This window comes from Podarcis filfolensis (genome assembly GCF_964270895.1).
Source record: "Podarcis filfolensis genome assembly, chromosome: 5".
Lineage (NCBI taxonomy): Eukaryota > Metazoa > Chordata > Lepidosauria > Squamata > Lacertidae > Podarcis > Podarcis filfolensis.
Genome location: NC_139608.1, coordinates 65776143 through 65798506, shown reverse-complemented (window position 1 = coordinate 65798506; position 22364 = coordinate 65776143). Strand labels below are relative to the sequence as shown.

General features: G+C 41.0%; 1 protein-coding gene across 12 annotated transcripts in view; it reads right to left on the bottom strand.

Moving 5' to 3' along the window:
* Nucleotides 1-22364, bottom strand: part of PRKG1 (protein kinase cGMP-dependent 1) — a 668505-nt gene that overhangs the window by 73545 nt on the left and 572596 nt on the right. For 11 of the 12 annotated variants that reach the window (XM_083614092.1, XM_083614085.1, XM_083614091.1 and 8 more), the window contains one exon: nt 14830-14895. In XM_083614092.1, the coding sequence (XP_083470218.1) occupies nt 14830-14895 (66 nt within the window). Of the gene's footprint in view, nt 1-14829; nt 14896-17487; nt 17717-22364 lie in introns of those variants that run through there. The other variant, XM_083614086.1, reaches the window with a different exon arrangement.

The following is a 22364-nucleotide window of genomic DNA, read 5'->3' as shown; positions in this document are numbered from 1 at the left end:
TAAGTGCCCCATTCCTGAGAAAACCAACATTTAAGTGAATAAAAATGGGATGCTCAATATGGGGTGGATCTTAGTGATTACTTATTTGAGATTTTTTTGGGGGGGGGGGGGAAACAGCCAGTGTATTGGCTTTTAACTGCCAGAATACTTGCTCATCAAAGCAAACAATGGATATGTTTTTGACCAAATCAGCACTATTTATCTGATACTACGGAGACCTTGCTCCTAGTGTTGGAGAGCGCTCTCTCCAGAGGCAGTGAGGGGCACCAATCCAGATGGCTTTAAAGAATGATTTAGAAAAAAATTATGGAGGACGGCTTTCAATGGTTATTAGCCATGATGGCTGTGCACTGCCTCCACAGTTGGAGGCAGCAAGGCTTCTGAATACCAGTTGCTGGAAACCACAGGAGGGGACAGTGCTCTTGTGCTCGAATCCTTCTTGTGGGTTTTCCCCAGGCATTTGGTTGGCCAGTGCGAAAACAGGATGCAGGACTAGATGGGCCATTAGCCTGATCCAACTGGCTCTTCTTATGTTCTCTCGTTAGTATATTAATGAAAGAAGAACAAGCTGCCTGCTAATACAGTAGCAACATGGCCAAAGTTCAATTCTCCTTTGAAATGGAAGGTTATAGGAGGGTTCATATGTTATAAGCAACTAAAATGGTATTTTAAAAATAAAGAGTATTGGGGAAATCAATTCTTGGCAGGGTGAACATTAATATGTATTTAACTTTCACATTTTTTGAACTTCAACAGGAATGCAGAAATATTAAGGACATGGGCCAGTAAAGTCAATTCTTAAAGTATCACCTTGAGAAATGAGATAAGGAGCATTAAGCTGATCATAGCAACAACAAATACAAACCATTAATTAATTACTTGGTAGTGGTAATTGCCCGAAGCAAATATAAGAAACTAAATTAAACTTCGGCAACTTTCTAAATTAATAACTCTCTGAACTAATAATTAAAAAGGTTGCTGCTTTGGCTCTGTTTTTTATTCAACTGTAAAATACGAGATAAACATACTATTAAACATAAACAAAACCATAGCAAAAGGATTTCACAGTTTTTGACATGCAGAATTATATGATTCCTCATAATCCCCTCCAGCCACTCATTTGTGCTTTCTACTTTACCTGTCATTCTTCTTCTTTTTTAAAAAAGTATCTACACACAAAAACATGGGAGGTTTTCCCCCACCCCATAAATTGTATTGAAACTTTTCATCATAAAATAGACTAAAAAACAATCTAATCTAAAAAAAATTTAAAACAAAACAAAATAACATCAAAAAATAAAGAGAGGAAGAGCAAAGAAAATACAGAGCCCTCTCTCAAAGGTAAATATTAATCCTTCTCTCACACTGAAGGGGGTGGAGCTCCCCCTAAATCACAGCACATCAGCATCCTTGACTAATTAACAACATGTATATTTTGGCACTTTTAAGTCATACATCAAATAACATTTCCAGAATAATGGAGACTATTGCAAATGTGATTCGTTAAAATATATGGTTGAGATAAGCACAAATTTTAATTTAATTTGCAATAATTTAACATTAAAAATATGATGGGATTCATCTCTTAGGCATCACAAACCAAAAATATTTTGAAGAGAGAAACATTTTGCACATACTCAGCTGCACCTACTTGTTTTTGCACTTACAGAAATAAATTGTAACATTTAATGCACATGTTTTCCAGGGCTAAGGTTCCTCCAATCAGCTGAGAGAAAAAGGTGGCATAATACCTGAACGGGGGGAAGGAATGGCTTATCTAGGGCAATGTTGCCTTGGATTAGTGCTTTCCATACTGTCTGCTGGAATACACTAGTGTACTGCAATAAAATACTTTTGTTAAATATTTAAAACAGGCATAGGCAAACTCGGCCCTCCAGATGTTTTGGGACTACAACTCCCATCATCCCTAGCTAACAGGACCAATGGTCAGGGATGATGGGAGTTGTAGTCCCAAAACATCTGGAGGGCTGAGTTTGCCTATGCCTGATTTAAAAGCTATGACGACCCTAATTTCAGGGCACGGATAGAACCTGTGAGTGGCTGCTCCATCTGGTGAGCTATCAGAACTGCAGCTTGGAACATCTTAGTGTCAAGCCCTGGCTTTGATTTCAGATCTCCATTCTCAGTCCAGGCACCAGTTAAATCTTGCAGCACACTTATTTCAGAAATTCCATAGCTAGATAGATATTTTATGGGATGCAACAGTAAGCTGGGGGAGACATTACCTCACCCAGTTTTCTTGTAGAATTAATGGTGCATGAGTAGTACAAAGTTGAGGGAATGATTCAGGTTATATTATGGAGCTTCCTTTTACTCAGGCTCTTGGTTCATCTAGCTAAGTAGTGTCCAGTCCATCTGGCAGAAACTCTGCAAAGTTTCAAAGTTTCTAGCTGAAACCCATTAATTAGAGGCAACAGGGACTAGAGCTGGGAGCTCCCAAATTCTACCTGAGAGTAGAAAAACTGCATTTTTTTAAAATCATGGAAGTAGATTATCTGCGAGTCTCTTCCTCTGACATGACAGGTGAATAGAGTAGCATTCATAGGTTGGCCAGCTGTAGTAACATTCTGGGCCAGTTCAGTACAATGCTATGTCTAAATGCCATCGATTCCAACAGCCTGATTGATAGATATGGGTCTGGCAAATGGCTCGATTCCAACAGCCTCATTGAAAGATATGGGTCTGGCAAATGGCTGGGAGCTGCTGGCAGAGTCTGAACAATCCTCAAAATTACAATATCAATAGCAGAGCTTTCCAAACTATGTGTCGTGACATGTTAGTGTGTCAGCTGCAGTGTGTAGGTGTGTCGTGTGAACTACAGTTACCAGCATTCTTTGGCGGAAGTCCACATGCTTTAAATGTGCTTTAAATGCATGGTGTGCGCACAGGAAACCAAATCTACCAAAATTCATTTTTCCTTCACCCAGTGTGAAGCCACTATTCCTGTTTTATCTGATAGCAGAAGATGTAGTTACTTAACTGGATTTATAGAGATGGTACAGCAATCACATTAAAAATTTAGAAAGGTACTTTGAGCAAATGGCGAATTTGTAACTCTGAAAAGCCTGAGAACATGTAATGCAGCAATCAGCACATTTTTACTCATTCCTGTTACTCAGAGGCGGTAATAAAAGAAAGAAACCTAGTCAAGCAATTATGCAGATGATGCGTTGAACAAGAGGACAAACATTCCAGTTTGATTTCATGATAAGGTATGACATGTGTGTTCCCAACATAGGGACAACATATTTTTCTGCTATTAACAACTCCACTTTTTCCTCATTCTTTAATCACTCCCTCTAATAGCAAACACAGGCATTAAATAAGGCTGGAAAAAGGGGGGGGAGTATCAACATTCCTTTTCCATTTGGAAAATGAAAATGAAAAACTGGGGTCAGGGATGGAATGCCCTGCTTTATCCCCTTAAATATCCTGGAGAAACATGGCTAAATATGCAGGAAAATGATTTTGAGATATGGAAAGTTTTTGTAGAATTTGTACAAATCATCGCCAGAGGTGTTTGGGAGGTTGGATAGTTTCACTGGAATGGTCTTGGGGGTGGGGTGCAAATTCTTATCCTTATTTATTTATTATTATTACTTTGTCAAGGAGGAGGAGGTGGCAGAGGAATCCTAAATATGAATACTCCTTCTAGCAGGAAACATACTTCAGTTGAAGGTCCCATCATTCAAATATAGAAACCAGTCAAAAGGGGGCACAATTAAGAAGCAACAATAGCATACACACTATGCCAAAATGGTGTGCTGAAATTTAAACTGCTTATAGATATCCCCTAAGCACTCAAAAAAACAATCTGCATTTCAGTGCACAATTGTCAATAAATAGGGGTGTGGGGAAATATGGCATGTCCACTTTTATTTTTATTTGCCCTTTGGCTAGTTGCCAGATATGCATGATGATGATGATGATGATGATGATAATTTTTATTATTTATACCCCGCCCATCTGGCTGGGTTTCCCCAGCCACTCTCATTCCTTTCTGTTTTTCTTGCTATGTGCCTAATTTGATTCAACAATGGTTGTGCTGGGCTGTGGCTCCAGACCTCCTAAAAACTGCTGGTACCAAAACCGCTGATTTCAAGAGCTTGGCAACCTTCCTTCAGTGATGCAAACTGCGGTAGGCAAAGCAGATAAAACTGATTACAGTCAGAGACTTCAAATGTGAGTCTAAGGGAACTGTAAGTAGTTTTGAACTGGGTTTTTCAGATGTTTGGGGCTTTGGGCAGAAACAGTCAGGAGTTTTCTGAGTTTGTTGGGCTTGGATTCTGTCTTGGGAATCCATCAGTCTAAGCTGGCTGTTCCTTCTCTACCATTCCTTTTCAGCTTTAGACTTCTAACAACAAATATAGTTTCACAAATTCACCAAACAACTCCAATGATCTTTTCTCCAAAGGACAATGCCCTGGCAAATGTTGCTCAAACTTCCTAATGCCTGGGGTAATAAAAGCTGAAGAATTCTATTATTTTAATATACCATCCTGCAGAGCCAACTAAATATCCTAAACGAAGAAACAATAAGTTACTTGGGGAAGACTGTGATAGCATAATTCAGTTCACAGCAAAATGAAACACGGTTATAGACGTGGTGAAGGTGAAACCTCCTTCTCATGTGCAAAAAATGAAATGCAGCTCAACAGCTTTTGCTCTTAACATTGTGTATACATTATTAATTAGACCAGTCTGCTTACCCCCCTTGGGTGCAGCCGCATTGCAGGCTGGCAATGCCTCCTGGCACTGAGACCTGATGAGGACTTTGGCATCTGAGGATTACCCTGCTGGCATGGGACAGCTTAGAGCTCACCTTGCTGGCTGGTGTCTTGGATCCAAGGCGCCTGCAAATTGGCCAATGACAGGCAGGCTTGGAGGCAGAGCTGTCCCAGGGGGAGGGCCTGATGGAGCAGGTAGGCTCCCTTCAGGTCCACTCCCAGGAGATTTAAGGCAGCCCTGTCCCAGCACCTTGTTTTTTATTGGATCTCCCTGTTGAATAATCTCTTTAAATGTGAAGGTTCATTATTGTTTCACAAGATGTGTATGTCTTTAAGGGCTAGCGCAAATAACGAGACCCAGTTTTACAGCTGTGAAACATAGCAGGTGCTGCTAGGTTGTGTTAATTAAGCTGTGTCAGCAATTGGGTATAGTATATAAAGAGCAGCACCTAGCTCTCTCAGTACCATGGGGGATGGGTTGGTGGTTAGGTCATGCTTGTTGTTATCTTTAGTGTAAAATGAGTTTTTGTTTTTGTTATTAAAACCTTGTTAAAGTTATTTTGAGTTCCTTGTTATGCATGGTCTCCCCAGCAAGCTCTCTGCAGCGCTACTAAATGGCAAATAGCCAACACTCCCACCTACCTCCTTTAATGCTGTCTCAGACCTTGCTATGGTATTGGTGGTCGCCATGTTCAGGCCTGAGCAGAAATTTGTCCACTAGGCAAATTGGCTCCAGCCTGGTGTTTTTGCCCACCTCACACCAATCATCACAACTTGGGCAGTTTAGGCATTGGGCAAACATTAGTCTTGCTTGGGGGAGGTTGTAGTTTCTGTCTGCCCATCCCAAAATCTAGGGTATCCAGTTAAAGGGGTCTGGGAGGAGTTGCTTCTGTCTGTATGCCCAGGCGGGGGCTTGGACCTCAGCACTCAAGGCAGAAACCCCCATGGGGGTGCCCCCATTTGATGTAAGTCACAGGAACTCCCATTGCCAGATTGACACTTGACATCACTTCCGGCAGGTGGACTGGATGTAAACTGGGAGGGGTGGTTAACACCCCAGAGGACAGGATCACACTTCAAAACGACCTTGACAGATTAGAGAACTGGGCCAAAACAAACAAGATGAATTTTAACAGGGGGAAATATAAAGTATTGCACTTGGGCAAAAAAAATGAGAGGCACAAATACAAGATGGGTGACACCTGGCTTGAGAGCAGTACATGTGAAAAGGATCTAGGAGTCTTGGTTGACCACAAACTTGACATGAGCCAACAGTGTGATGCGGCAGCTAAAAAAGCCAATGCAATTCTGGGCTGCATCAATAGGAGTATAGCATCTAGATCAAGGGAAGTAATAGTGCCACTGTATTCTGCTCTGGTCAGACCTCACCTGGAATACTGTGTCCAGTTCTGGGCACCACAGTTCAAGAAGGACACTGACAAACAGGAACGTGTCCAGAGGAGGGCAACCAAAATGGTCAAAGGCCTGGAAAAGATGCCTTATGAGGAACGGCTAAGGGAGCTGGGCATGTTTAGCCTGGAGAAGAGGAGGTTAAGGGGTGATATGATAGCCATGTTCAAATATATAAAAGGATGTCACATAGAGGAGGGAGAAAGGTTGTTTTCTGCTGCTCCAGAGAAGCGGACACGGAGCAATGGATCCAAACTACAAGAAAGAAGATTCCACCTAAACAGTAGGAAGAACTTCCTGACAGTAAGAGCTGTTCGACAGTGGAATTTGCGGCCAAGGAGTGTGGTGGAGTCTCCTTCTTTAGAGGTCTTTAAGCAGAGGCTTGACAACCATATGTCAGGAGTGCTCTGATGGTGTTTCCTGCTTGGCAGGGGGTTGGACTTGATGGCCCTTGTGGTCTCTTCCAACTCTATGATTCTATGGTTATCCAAAGCCTATGCCAAACCTCTTTCATTTGTTGTTAACATTAAGTTGTGACCTGATTTGAGCCCATTCAAGCTGTGTTGGGTCCTTTTTATTTACTGTTCAACTGCAGAGGTGGGGACTGGGGGTGGGAACTGCGTAGTCTGAGCATGCAATCATAGAAGTTTCCTATTTGAGACACTGGAAAACAACAAAACAAGTCTTAACTGCATGAGGTTGGGCAAATCAATATTTGTTTCCCTCATGCTGCCCCAAGCATGTATACTTGGCTCAACATTTAATTCTCTTCTGCTTTTATATTTATCATATGCAGGTTTTTGAATCTTTTCATAAGGATTTAGCTGTGAATACCCACAGAACAACTCTAGTTGTTTTGGGCCACAAACTCATTCCAGCAACTGTTGAATATTTACTGCTAAATAGTGCCAACTTTATTACGGAGCTGGCTGCTCTTGAGACCACTGTCTGGAGAGTATCATGGCCCACAAGATTACAGAATTTGGCCATCCCTGATCAACAGGCATTTTGTGATGTGACAATGCACTGACTGCTGGGGTTAGGATTTTTGAAAGAGCCTTTAGGAAACAGCTATGGGCTGAAGTAGAAAATAAAAATAAAAATCTGCTTGGGGTGACTGACCTGAAATACAGATAAACTAGATTCTATAGTCACTCCTTTTTTACATACGCTCTTCAAAAAGCCTGAGGAAAAAATAATTTATCCAAAGAGATTGAACTGAGCCACAGTCAGCCCATAAAAATAAAGAAGTATTTGAAATCTAAACCATGACTGAAACCCATACTGCATAAATAAAATGTGTTTGGTATTATAACAATCACCAGATGTTAAGTGCTCCGTGACCAAGAGAGTATAAAACTGACAGGAATAAATGGTACTGAAAGTAGATGCAGCAAGTAGGTTTCTATAAAATTAGTCAGATCGTTTGGTAAAGTGATGTAAAGCTAGATAATGGTAGATGCTCCTTTTAATTTGAAAGGACATCAAAAGTTGTAACATCTACTCCAAAGGGTTTTGCTATGAATTTGATTGTGCCTTTGGAAACAGCATCCTCAGCCTGGAGCTGGTGCAGGGTCAGGCCCAGTCTGCCTGCCTCACCTCACTCTCAACCTCTGACACCACAATGCAGATAAGGTGGCTGCTCTCCAGAGCCCCAGTGGCGGGAGTTGGGAGTTGGGATTGCTATGTTTTGTCTGTGGAAGAAGATGATAATTCATATTCAGAGGAACACTGTTTCTGTGTTTAGAGGGGGTGCATCTCTGAACACCCGTTGCTGGAGAAAAAACAATGCAAGCAGGCTGTCACCTTCATATCCTGCTTATTGGCTTCCAGCAATTATCTGTTGGGAAAGGTAGGACTGGCCTGAAAGTGGCTCACCATCTCTGAAGCCTTGTTCTCAAGCTGTAGAGATGGTAACCCAGTTTCTGCACATTTGAGAATGAACTAAAGAAATTGTTGTGATTTTCAGGAGTGGGAGATGAGTGAGGAACTTACAGTTTTAAAATTCTGGGAGACTGGAGGTGTTTCTATTTGTTGTTTACATGCTTATTATTTCTTTATTATTATTATTTTTAAAAAATGGGTTTGCCTTTGTGGGAAAGTGGTGGCAGTGATCTGCCCCATTTGGGTCCATTTTTCCCTGCAAAGCATCTGAGGAAGAAATCTACATCACATTGTAGCATCCTTTAGAGTGCATGGCGGGAGGAGGCATCGCCAAGCCTACTACTACTACTACTACTACTACTACTACTGTATGGAACAGGAGACAATCGTGTTTTCCTCTATCTGTAAATGAAACTATGAATTTCTTCCTCAGAGGTGCTGTGGTGACAATGCCCTGGAAATGGGGGTGATCATGGCCACCACTTGCCTATGCTGATAAAATCTATAAAAATTTATAAAAAGTGCAGGGGGGGGGGGAGAGAGAAGCCCCTGCTGGTGACTCATAGATTACAGTGTTTCTTAAATTCCGCTGGACCACAACTCCCATCATCCCTGACCATTGGCTCTGCTACCTAGGGATGATGGGAGTTGTAGTCCAACAGCAGCTGGGGACCCAAGTTTGAGAAACACTGAATTACTTATAACAATAAGTACCGTAATTTTCGCTCCAAAACACGCACTTTTTTGCTCCTAGAAAGTAAGGGAAAATGCCTGTGCGTGTTACAGAGCGAATGCACTTGACCGGAGCCATGGCTGCCGTCAGTCAAGCAAAGCGGGAGCCACTTGCAGGGCTTTGCACGGCTCTAGCTTTGCTTGCTTTACAGCCAGGAGGAGGGGGGGAGCCAAGGAGGAGAGAGGGAAGGAGAGCCATGGCAGCAAAGCGGGCAGCAGCCGCTTACACGCGAGGAGGGACAGACGGGAGCCATAGCGAGCTGGAAAAAGCACCCCGTAGCCAGCAACAGCTGCTGCAGCCTCAGCTAGCAAAGGTCCGTGTGCTCTCTAAACGGAGCAATGAGGCTGCAGAGGGACGGCAGGGCACAGGAGGGCTCTGAGCCACGAGCGCAGTGAAAACCAGTAAAAAACTTTTTTAAAAGGCTGCTGGGGACAGGAGGGCACGGGATGAGGGAGAGGGGGAAATTACGATTCTCCCAGCGTCTCAGCTGATCTGCTGAGCAGGACTTGGGTTGCAGGGGATTCGCCATTAGCTGCGTAAAGCAGCAAAGAGGGAGAGAAGGAGCAAAGCGGGAGAGAAAAGGAGCTGCTTACACTGCTGTAAGTGGCTGCTGTCCGGTTGGCTCCTTTAAAGCAACAGTGCTCTTTCCCTCCCCCCTCCCCGCTCAGCTCGCCGAAAAGCTCCTTTTCCACACACCCCACTCGAGCTCTTTCTCCCCTTAAACCCCTCTCCTGCATCATTAGCAGCATCCTTCTCCACCCACCCCACGCGTGTTCCTTCTCCCCTTAAACCCCTCTCCTGCATCATTAGCAGCATCCTTCTCCACCCACCCCACGCGTGTTCCTTCTCCCCTTAGACCCCTCGCCTGCATTATTAGCCGCATCCTTCTCCACACACCCCACGCGTGTTCCTTCTCCCCTTAAACCCCTCTTCTGCATCATTAGCAGCATCCTTCTCCACACACCCCACGCGTGTTCCTTCTTCCCTTAAACCCCTCTTCTGCTCCTTGTCCCTTGAATGCTTTTCCTTCCCTCCCCACTTAAAGTGTGGTTACAAAGCACGGATCCAGATGGATCCTCAGGATTTTTGCACTGGGTCACCCCAAGTTCACCATCAGATCACATAGCATATCCATGGCTACAGCCTGCACCAAAAAACACACACGCACCCACTGTTTCATGGGGCTGCAATGGCGCAAAAACGTGGTTACAAAGCATGGATCCACATGGATCCTCAGGATTTTTGCATTGGGCTACCCCAAACTCACCGTCAGATCACGTCTGTGGCCACAGCATGAACCACAAAAATCATACATCCACTGTTTTGTTTAGAATATTTTTTTCTTGTTTTCTTCCTCTAAAAACTACGTGCGTGTTATGGTCAGGTGCGTGTTATAGAGCGAAAAATACGGTAACTGCTCAAAAAGTGTTCCAGGCATCTTGATAATGTTTTAATGCCATTGTGTTTTTTTTTGCCCTTCTCACACCCTCATGAATGTGCCAAAAATATTCCCAAAAGAATGTTCAGCACAGTCCTAGGGTGAAGATGGATGTTTCATCTGATCCAGCAAGGCTCTTCTTGTGTTTTTATTTACTTTTCAATTGTCTATTTTGTTGTTACTTTGGACTTCAACACATATACTCATTTGGCTAGTGGATAAAATGGGAAATTGCTGCAAATACTTTACTGGCATATTTCCTTTAATTCTGAAGCTATTCTCAGCATGGTGTTTCACTTCATATCACCAGTATTCTGTCAGCACTAATGAGGCTCTCTTTAAAAAAACATAAAAAAGAACCAGAACAACAAATTCAGAGAATTGATGTTGGGAATACTCGGTAAATCCATTAGTGTTATATTATACCAGCTGCCCTAGACCAAGCTATTTTAAGTCCTAACCTGTCTGCTCATACATCTGTTGTTAACATAGGGTTGGTTTCAGATAACCTTTTCTTTTTCTTTTTCTTTTTTGGTGCCACAATATTTTTATCCTTCAATTTCCCAATGTTTAAACACGGAGCTGTACTTCAGAACAGGCACTTATTTGCCTCAAAAGTCACGATCGTGAAAAGGAGAACCCATCTGCTGGTTGGATCACAAGGCTCGGCAGAGGTGTTTGGAGAGTTTGACGTGCAGGTATCTGCTTGATGTGATGTCTACTGGTAGAGCAGTAGAGCCCAATGGAGAGGACAGGTGTGGTGCTTTGCCCTCAGTGATGTGTGTCACTAAGATGCACAGAAATAGAACCCATGCAATAGACATGAGATGCACAGAAATAGAACCCATGCAATAGACATGAGATTTGATGAAGGTCCAAACCTCTGAGCTGATCTGTTCTACTTGTTCTGGAGGAAGAGAAGTTGGGCCTCTGGAGGTGCCTAGCAGGGTTTTCAGGTAGACTAGCTGATTGTTTGGATTGGCTCTTCTTGAAGTTTACCAGGAACCTATAAGTCTGGAGGGTGTTGAGAGTGGAAATTTTCTTTGTCCCAGGTGATGGCAACCCATGCTATGCCACTGGCCAGGAGTAGGGTTCCTGAAGGAAGATGTCCCAAACAGCCTGCTTAATCTGTATAAGCATGGCTTCTATTGACTGAAAAGGTGGAGGAGAAAAATCAAAAGCGGTCTGAGGCAACAGGTGCCTTAGCAATAAAGAAAGGGGCCTCCCTGTGATTTCCCACCCCAGGGATTTCTTGCCACCAAGTCTTTTCTGGCTACCCGCTTATCTGTGTGGTATGAGGTAACAACTTTCTTGCCTAGTGAAGGCAGAAATTGTAAATGCTGCTGGCAAGCTGATCTAACTCCCTTTTTTAATTTTGACAGGAAAAGACAAAGAGAGAAGGAACCGAGGAAAAAACACCAGAGAAGGAGCTTGTGGACCAGCAGAACAGAGGAAGAACAAGCTACTGAATTAAAAACAGCAGTGTAAGAAGGGGCAAGACAAGGTATGTATATGAAAAACACCCAAGGAGAGAGCAAAGAATGGGACAAATGGAGATTTGGCTGCACTCAACAAAGGCATGAGCAAACTGAATTCTGGGAGCCCTGCATCCCCAAATGCTCCTAGCTACCTTTGAGCTGTGGGCAGAGCCAAGACCCAATCTGCTGACCTTTCATTTCAGGTATGGTAATTCTCATAACAAAAACCTTCTTTATGCTTTCTGTTCAGATTTAACCATTTCATGGGATTATACAGGAGAGGCTCAAATGTGATTAAATACTCATGTGTGAAAATTTTGCAAGCCTGGTTAAATTGGAATCCAAGGGATTTAGATTCTCTGTTACCTGTGATTAACTCTCTCTGGGGTTGCACTCAAATTTTCACATTCAGTGGTCTTGTGAGAGCAGATTTCATTCACTACAAAGCTAGGGATAGTTCTGTGGAGCCACTCCCTTTGTTCCTAATGAGCCGCCACCTTCACGGAATTGAATAGAATTTAAGAATACAAGAGCAGCTCCTCTGGATTAGATCGAAAGCCTATTAAGTCCAGCAACCCGTTTCTTGTGGTGGTGGACAACAAGATTCCTCTGAGAAACCCAGAGACAATTCTTAAAGAAAATAACCCTCTGCTGTTGTTGTAGCCCAGCAATTTGGGGGAAGAGCTGTGGCTTAATAAAGCATCTGCTTTACATGCAGAAAATCCAAGATCTTCCCAAATTCTGGTGAGCTACTGCCAGGACATGTAGGCAATACTGAGCCAGATAGACCAATGGTATGACTCAGTGTAAGGCAGCATCCTACGTTTGAATGACATTCAGTGGCATACTACCTTTGAATGTGGTGATACCATATAGCCACTATGACGTGGTCATTGATGGACCTAAACTCCATGTGTTTGTCTACTCCTCCTTTTAAAGCCATCTAACTTTGTCATATTCTTGTGGCAGTGACCTTCATACACTAATCAGAGAATATTCATTTACATCAAGGGAGCTCTGACACCCACAATAAAATATGTAAGTTTGACATCATTGATTTTAAGGGACATAAGCAAGATGATGATGATGATTAATGGTTTCAGGACTACATCCTCTATATGAAACTTGAATAATGTGTGAGGGAAGAAAGCATTGACGTAAGCTATTAAAGGAGACTTCAAGCATGTACTTTATTTATTTATTTTTTTACAAAGCCTAATAGGTTTCCTATAATCTACAATGGGTTTCTCCACTTAGCTTCATGTATATAATTAATTGAGTGTTGGAAATGGATACGCTGTCTGCAAAATCAGATTCTCCAGGGTCACAATACAACTAAGTACATATTCCACTATAAATAGCATGAATGCAGTCACACTCAGCTGCACGACATTGTTGAAATCTCTGGTACGCAGTGGATTAACTTTGAGTCCCAGAAGTTTAGAGTTATATATGCACTCTCCTGCTACTTCAAGGACATTGTCAGTAGTAAAAGAAAAGCATATTAAGCTGCTGTCATAAGAATAAAAAATAATTACCAAATGATTAAAGACTAATTTTGGATTAATTCTACCTATTTATTTTGATTATGATTAAGTTCCAATTGCAAAATGTTTGTACTGAATAGTTCAAATAAAATGTGAGTAATTATTTAGCGGCTTTCCTCAATGAATATCTGTCGAATGTGTCTAATTGGGTTCATTAATTTCCATCTTTCCCTATGGATTTATGCAGCATAATGGCTGGTTTATGCAACATGGAACCTTTCTTGTAAATGTGTCACAGAAGCTATTTAGTTCAAATTCCTAACAGCCCCCATCTGTTTATATCAGATACAGCCCCAGTGAAATTCCAGTGGGTCGTAAGTTAAATTAACAATGTATTTCCTTTGAAGCAGTGTTTTCTTACACTTCAATAAATAGAATACATTGTCAAATTAACTTCTTGCAGCTATGTATGTATGTATGTATGTATGTATGTATTTAACCCCCCCTTACACATTTATGGTCACAATAGAGCTTTAAAGTAACAAAATAATCTAGAACTTTTTGCCATACTCCATACTCCATGTATTCTCTCAACGTTACTATCTAATGTTTCACCCTCCATCCCTCTGAGTGTATTTCAATTTGAGGATTTCATTAAAAGGGTATGGGGATCATTTATAGATTGATTAAAGTGAAATAAGAGCGCACCCAACATATTGTAATTTATATGAAAACTCTCATTTAGCAACCCAATAATTGCTTCATATTGATGTAGGAATTAAGATAAAGAAATGCTAATTATTCTGTTGTTGTTGTTTTTTAAAAAATCACATCTCCAGGAAGCTTGGAACTGCTGAATTTTTCTGTTGTGAACTGCCCTGGGACCTTTGGATTAAGGGTAGTAAACAAATTTTAACAACTACAACAACAGTGAAAGAATGACAGTATTGGGGATCTGTGAGACCAGATAGGAGTTATCCTTGTTAGTCATTTCAAATCCCAGAGTCCTTTTACTAGAACTGTGGTCACTGCCAAACATATCAACTGTAACTTAATTTGTGTATCTTATGCCAATACCGGATTAGTAAAGTGCCCCCCCAATGTAGGAAGGGGGTACTCTTGGGGGTACTCTGTCACGAGGTCCAAGTGCTTTTGTGTGGCAAGGCGTGTCTTTTACCAGCTATGGCTGGTTCATCAGTTACAGCCATTCCTGGATCAGAATAACATTCCACTGTAGTGCATGCTCCTGTATCCTCATTATTAGATTGTAACACACTCTGCATGATGCTTCCCTTGAGGAGGCCCGGAAACTGTGCCATAGTCTTTGGCAAAACCGCTGCCATGGACCAGTAAAGCACAAAAAGGAAGTCTTGTTTAAGGCTGCTTATTTCTTTGCAGTACTACGTGAATGTGTGGCTGTTTGAGTATCTGAATCTACGATGTGCACAGTGAGGTTTGGGTACTAATTCCTCATGTTTGGATAAGTGAATTTTTCATATAAAGAGCATTTGGCTAGCGGGACCTAAGTGTATACAGTATTGTGTTAAAAGTCATCTTGTGATCACTTGTATGATGAAGGGCAATACACACAACTTCAATAAGGATCAGTTTGAGATAATTGGTATCATAGGGTAAAAAATGGCACACTTACTCTCTGTCGATGACAAGACATGTTACGGCTTCAGCAGCGATAACATTGGCTGTCCGAACATCTTCCCTGAAAGGACAATAATATGCATTTTACACAATTTGCCAACAGTCTCTACAGTAAAGTAAACAAATGAGAATTATGTTTTAGTGATTTATTATATTTTAAACCATTACAATATAATGTCTTGTTTTGTTTTAAATCTTGCGGCTCTTTAGAAATGTTTCCAAAACAACATTATCATAAGAAGTCATTTTCTCAGCAGATAGGTTACTCAGTCATTTCTATGCCTTTTTACAAATTCGTTTATCTTGATTATGGGTCTCTCTGACTTTGCGGTTCAGTATGAGAGAAATGAGCAACTAATTCAGCACCAAGGGCCACGTAAGAAGCATGAATATTTAACAGAGTGTTATTATCATTATCTGCATGTCATTTTTAAAGATGCCAAAAAAGTTCTTCAGAAGATCACATCCCAAACTAAATGAGATTGCTGCAGAACTGCGGCTTTAAAAGCAGGCCTGTTCAGGATTAAAATCTATTTTATTTATTTATTTATTTAGACTATTTAAAGGCCACTTTTACAAGTTGAAATCACTCAATACCACATGCAAAATAGCAGGTAAAATACAATTCTTATGATAATAAAATATAATACATTACAAAACTTCCCATAAACCCAATTACTAAAACCAGTGATAACAAATACACATTCAGCCCTAAGGCAAAATGCAGCATTTTTTAAAGACCACTAAAGAACTAAAATGCAGTATCACAGAGAATCACACCTACACATGCCAGTGAAAATAATTAATTGGGTCTTCAAGGCTTTTCAGAGGAACCGAAATGCAGCAGCTTTGCTGGTAGTGAACTTCAAAGTCATGGGGCCACCACAGAGAAAGCCCTCAGCTTTGTACCTGACAACAGGCAGTTGAGTTGCAATTTAAATAGTCAAATGTACTAAGCCTCCCCTTCTGCTTGGGTTCCCCCCTACAGCTTTTAGTAGACCACCTTCTGGTAGTGGACTGTCAGTTTGTGTGTGTGTGTGTGTGTGTGTGTGAGAGAGAGAGAGAGAGAGGGGGGGGGGGAGGGAGAGATGAGTTGCAGGGACAAAAGCAGTTGGCAGGGGCCCATTTACAGACCTCCAGTCTGCCACAGTCATGTAGTTTTGGGCCTTTCTACCATCATTATTTTGAGCCAGTACCGGTATTTACCATATAGCCCACAGCCAGGCATAATGGGAGTTTTAATCCAGTGAAATCTGAAGAGTCATAGGTCCCTCACCCCTCAATATATACATATTGCAAACTCAGGAGGCAATACATAAGGTGCTAAAACTTCAACAGGGCCTCTGAGGGTGGGAGTCACAATGGCCCAATGAAGACTGAGCATGATCAGTGGCAATAGAATATACAGTGACTATTAAAGGAGGCGGGGGAACTGAATGGAACAGTCCTCTGGAAAAGAAAATGTCACACTACAACATTTCACTGTAGCTGCCACTTGTTATCCTCACATTTGGATTTTATATTGTACCTGCAACACCATCTCTGTAATGCTGTTTGAAGGCCATTTGCAATATTGCACTGATAGCTTATCAACACTTTCCGTAGAAGCACTGCTCAATCAAAAGGGGTTTTAGTACAAAAGAACTCTGTTCTCTTACTGATAAAAATGATACTTTTCTATGATATACAAGTATACAAATTGACTCTCAACTTTATAAATCAAAATCTGATATGAAGTTGGCAGTGTAATATGGCTTTTTAAAAAGGTATGTATTTAATAAAATTATGGTATCAGCAAACCTGCAGTAACACATCAATCCTGATCCACTGCTTTCAAAGTTTTAGCTAATTGCAGAATACTCCATTTCTTCATTGCATTGTGTATGCATCTTTAATGCTGCCTTTTGGTTACCGTCATTGATGACACTATATGTATTGCCTAGTGAAAATTGATTTTTAGTGCCGAAGCACAATGTGCAAAACACAGAATTTACACATGCCTTCTTTTTCTTTTTTTAAAGTGCATTTCAGTACTGGCTGTGAAGGCAGGGGTAGATCAGGAAGAAACAAATGTTACTTAATGTTTTCTTTAACGTAAAGAGTCACACACAATGAAAACAGTAACGTAACAGAGCTTACTACAGTTTATTTTAGAAACTGAGCTCAAACTTTTAGAAAACTATCAAAAAAGAGCCAAGTTTAATTACAATTTAGGAATACTAACCCAATTACATTAAGTTACATATCTGTCTGTCTATGGTGCTTAATATACCTCTAAGTTAATAACAGTTTATTTACGTCAGTAGATTAAGATGTGAGAAATGATTCCAATTCCAAACATGCAGCAAGTTATTAATACTCCTTTCTATTAGTCTAATCCAAATGTTCATTATAATGCAGTACACAGTAGACAATCACAGTGCTCCCCCTCCCCCAACCCACCAGCATAAAATCATTATGAAAATACAATCTGGTGAGCACTGACTCGCAGGTTTGTTCAACTTCTAGGCTGTATTCTTCATCACTACTTCCAGAGACATAACCCTCATTCTCAGAGTCACTTTCACTGTCAGAGTAGCCCATAGTTAAGAGCTTGCGGTTACCATTTTCCTCCTTGGGAAAACTACTGTTCCCTTCTATCCAACGACCCTACCTTGGGCTCTGGCACAGCTCAGGAATTTTACAGACCTTCCAGCTTAAAACCTTTTAGGCTTGGAAAAGGTCACAGCTGCTCTGGGAAGTATCTCCTGCAAGCAGGATGCAAAATATAAGAAGAGCATATTGCTGAGCCACAAAGCAGCACAAAGTTCATCTACTTGAAGGCACCTCCTCTCATCATCCACACTCTCTTAACAGCTCTGCTGCACTGAAACCTTCTGCCACCAACAGATGTAGTGGCAAATGCTTTATACTAGCACACACTTAAACATGACACCTGTTAACCCACATAAGGGATCAAGCTAATCTGCATGCCAAAACTTTTTTTTATTCTTATTTTCTTGTCTAGCTCAGCAGTTTCCTACAGTTCCTTGTGAAGAACACATTCTGTTCTTCAGTATCAAAATGAAGCTGCTTGCTAAAATCAAAATAAAACCCTTAAAGGTGGGTGGGGAGGAGCTTTATTCGGTTAATGATTCCTAGAATTGGTTCAAGATGCATAATAGTTTTATGACAGTGCTACTCATAAGTAAAACCCATTGACTGCAATAGAACCTAAGTGTGAATAAGACTGCAGCCCCAAACAGGCCACCAGAGCATATGACTAGTACTTGAAATACACCACGTGTTATTCTGGAGAAGAATAAATTTTCATGAATATTCATGCTAATAGTAATAATAAAAATAATAGTCCATAAATATAATTCAGATATATTTATCTCTTTCTAGTTATTTCAATACATGTGTTAAGTGTTATTTGTAGGTTGCGGGTAAATGCAAACTTTCTGCTGTTGTATTCATTAACATCTGATTGTGAAAATCACCTGATAAATGAAAAATGAAGGATAAGAACTATTATTTGAAAAATTGAGGTTTAAATTATTGGTCATTTGATTGTACTTCAAATGAGAAATGCAGAATATATGTTTTTAAAAATGAATGTCAGACACAGATGTCATGTTTTACTGGGATCTCCACAAAGTACTATTACATCTGATTTCAGTATGGAAATCCTGCCTACAATCTCATGTACAGTTAAATGGGTTTAATCCTGTGTTGGATTGTGGCCAAAGTGTTTTACAATTCTTCTCTATCTTCCCTTTGAGGTAGGATGAGTGATAATGACTTGTTCCAGGCTGCCCAGATAGTGTCATGACAATTTCAACATTAATCTCCTATGTCAAATGCTATCCACTTCACCACACTGCCTCCAGGCAAATATGAATGAGAAATACATGTCTCCCACCAAAACCTATTGAAATAAATCCCTGAAGTTCCAAGTGTATGCCATTTCAAAAAAGGAGACAAGAGGTTCCTGGTTGAGGTTCCACATTTGACAGAATATCTCATGCCACTGTAAATTGAAGGGCGAAGAAGAATGCAAGCATTTATTTATTTTTAAAGGAAACAAACAGGAGTCTGTACCATGGCGTAATTTCTATAAATGCAGGATTTTGACAGGGAAACCAGAACCTGCTAAACCTCTTTTGGCCAAGCTGCTATGAAAGCATTCCAAGAACTGGCCGTCATAATAAAAGACAGTTGTCTGCAGTGGCTGCAAACTGCAAAAGCTGAGGATCTCATTGCTCAGTATCAAATGGAAGAGAAGTTGTGAAGGAAATGGATTTAATATTCATTATGCTTGAGTATATAATTTATGGCACCATATGCCATGTTTCCTAAATATTTTTTTATTAATTGCCACTGAAACCCTGCTAAGTGTAGCTTTTCAAATGAACCCCTGATTAATACAGTCAAGCTATAGTTTTCTGCTGTACACAATCTGTGCTAAGCAGGTGGCTATGCTGAACTGACAGTATTAATTTTTTTCTTAATTCACCAAAGAAGATTCAGATTACAGAGCAGGCAGAAGAAAATTATATCAGCAGTGTGTAATTCATAGCCATCACTGAGTCCTGGAGATTAGATGCTTCTGAAATGTCCCCTTTATCATGATTTAGTCATGCACTTCTTTCTGATTTCTGTTAGCAGGTTCACGCTGTGAGATTCTTTTCTTTTACTCCCTTGCTAGCACCACAGAAGTTCCGGTGCCAAGAAGTATTATTCGCCTTTGCTTTATATGTTCTACTGTGGCTGCATCCTCTTGTGACTGGCATCTCCCCCCACCAATCCAGTACACCTCTGTCTATGCCCGTGCATGTGTGTGATCTTGGCATGCATAAGTTTGGGAACAACTTGGAGCACCACCCTTAGACTATAATTCAGGGGTAGGGAACCCTTTTCAGCCTGAGGGCTGCATTTCATCAGAGGCAACATTATGGGGGCCAAATGCCAGGGATAAGTGTGGCAGTGGATGCAATTCTTGTCTCTGTACAGTAGGCTGAAGTCCAACCATGAAAAATTCCACCGTTTCTACACATGCATCTATCTATCTATCATCTATCTATCTATCTATCATCTATCTATCTATCTATCTATCTATCATCTATCTATCTATCTCCATCCAGACAAGCAAAAGACATTGCTGTAGCTCAAGGACACATTCCAGTCAAACAAAAGAACTGGAGGAGGATGTGGAGCAGAACCAGCAAGGGGTCTGAAAAGTGGGTGTGTGGCCTGATGAGAATCTCAGCGTTCACACAGAGAAGTCTAGAGGGCAACCAATGACCCCCTCCCCTGGGCCTGAGTTTCCCCATGGCCCACTCAAGTCCCCCACGCTATATCCCATTCTGTTCTGAAGGGTGCCCCAATCTTCAGAAGCAGTCTTTGGGGTTTCATACGGTCACTGGGCAGGGGTGATCAGTGAAGATCAGTCTCTAGCCTTGCATGAGTCAAACCATGTTCTTGGGTATGAGCCAAAGTAATCCCCCCAGCCCAGGCATCATCGTTAATGTTTTATATTCATAAAACTCAAAGAAATTAACTTTTTTCGTTGTGAAAAATGTGTTATAAATACTTCTAAAGTCTCCTTTTTGCTGGAGGGCAACAAGAGTGGAACACAAGGAATAATTAAACCTCACAAAGGTAACAGAGTAGAGTTGAGAACACCCACTCATCCCTAGTAATGCCGAGAGGTCATAGAATGGACCTCTAGGGGTTTTGGTTGAGGGATATAAACTTAATCTCTGGCATTTTAAAACATGTTTTTGCCACTGGGATAACTGTAGCTTCAAAATTGTAAGATATACTGTCAAAGGATTTTTATATTTGTTTAGAAGAAAGCTTCCAGCTTTTGTGTTGAAAGGATGCTCCACCATCATCATCACAATGCCACCTGCCTTCTACGACAGTGGTTGAGGAAGAAGGGAGGCATGAGTATTGGTTTGTTTGTACACTCCAATCACAGCTAAAAGTAACACAGCAATATCTTATAATTTCGAATCTAAAACAGTGCCAATGGCAAAAACATATTTTATGTTACCAGATATTAGCTTTAAGAAAATAAACTCTAAAATGAATTTTTACCGACACTCCTTTTGAAGTATCATAAATATTTTATGCAAAGCTGTGCTCTGTAATCTTAAAAAGTCCATCCAAACTACGGAGCTGACTTGAAAAGAAATTAACTACTCTCTAGCTCCAGTGGGGGGTGACATTAGTTCGACCTACAGGAAATTATGTTGCTGGGCATATGATAGGAGTGTTAAGAGAGCAATTAGGGCTGTCATCCACCATATTCCCAGAAGGATAGGGATGGATTTTCATTTCTGTGTTTTACACAGACAATGCCTTGCTGTTGAATGTAACTCTTCTCTAAATCGAATCTTAAAATCAAAGAGCAGGCTTATCAAAGTTTGTACAGTGGTACCTCGGGTTAAGTACTTAATTCATTCCGGAGGTCTGTTCTTAACCTGAAACTGTTCTTAACCTGAAGCACCACTTTAGCTAATGGGGCCTCCTGCTGCCGCCGCGCCGCCGGAGCACGATTTCTGTTCTCATCCTGAAGCAAAGTTAACCTGAGGTAATATTTCTGGGTTAGCGGAGTCTGTAACCTGAAGCATATGTAACCTGAAACATATGTAACCCGAGGTACCACTTTACTTTTCTTTTTATGCTGGGAAATCCATCCCTGAGCTTTCGTTCTGACTTCTAACCAATGCATTAATTACATTTTTTGTCAACTTTATGGAAATTAGGTATATGTTCATTTGCATATAATAAAATACAGCTAGAACACAGGTCGAGGTTTGGTATTTAGCAAACTCTGAGGAGCCACAATTGGCTATTGACATGGTGTCAGAATGCTTTGCCTTCGTGACCTTGCCTTCCCTCACCTCTTCAAGCTTGCAAAACGTGTTCTTACTGATTCTGCTGTTAACACTTGCTTTCTGGCTTGCTGTTATGTATGTGTCACAGCTTTAGCCTGCATACAGTGAGGAAAAGATGAAAGACAGGGTATAAATTTGACTTCTGAAACACTTGAATAAGCATGTTGGACCATTCTCCTGAAGGATTTCAAAACTTCAAGATGAAGGATGGAGCCATCCATTCTGTTTCTTGGAAAGCGTATTGATATTTATAATTCTGTTTCACAACAGAGCAACACAGCTATTCTGTTAGATGATGGCAAATTCTAAAAAACAGATCACCTCCATATGCAATGTGTTGAGATGGTAAGGGAATCTCAGAACCAGTTATAAGATGCCAGTTACTTCCTCCAAGAAACTGGGAAGAATTTGTTGGTTGAATATCTGTTATGACTATTTTATGAGCTAGCTTGCACTTACTTTCTGTAAAAGCCCAAAAGAAAGATCTACTTTAGGGAGGACAAAGTGTAGGGTAATGGGGGGGGGGATGCATCCCATGTGCTACCCTCTCCACTCCCAACTTTTGTGTACTTAACACTTATGTCTCCGCAGAGTTTCAACGCAGGTTCAGCTAAGAACATTTTGAAGGCTCCCTATAACTGGG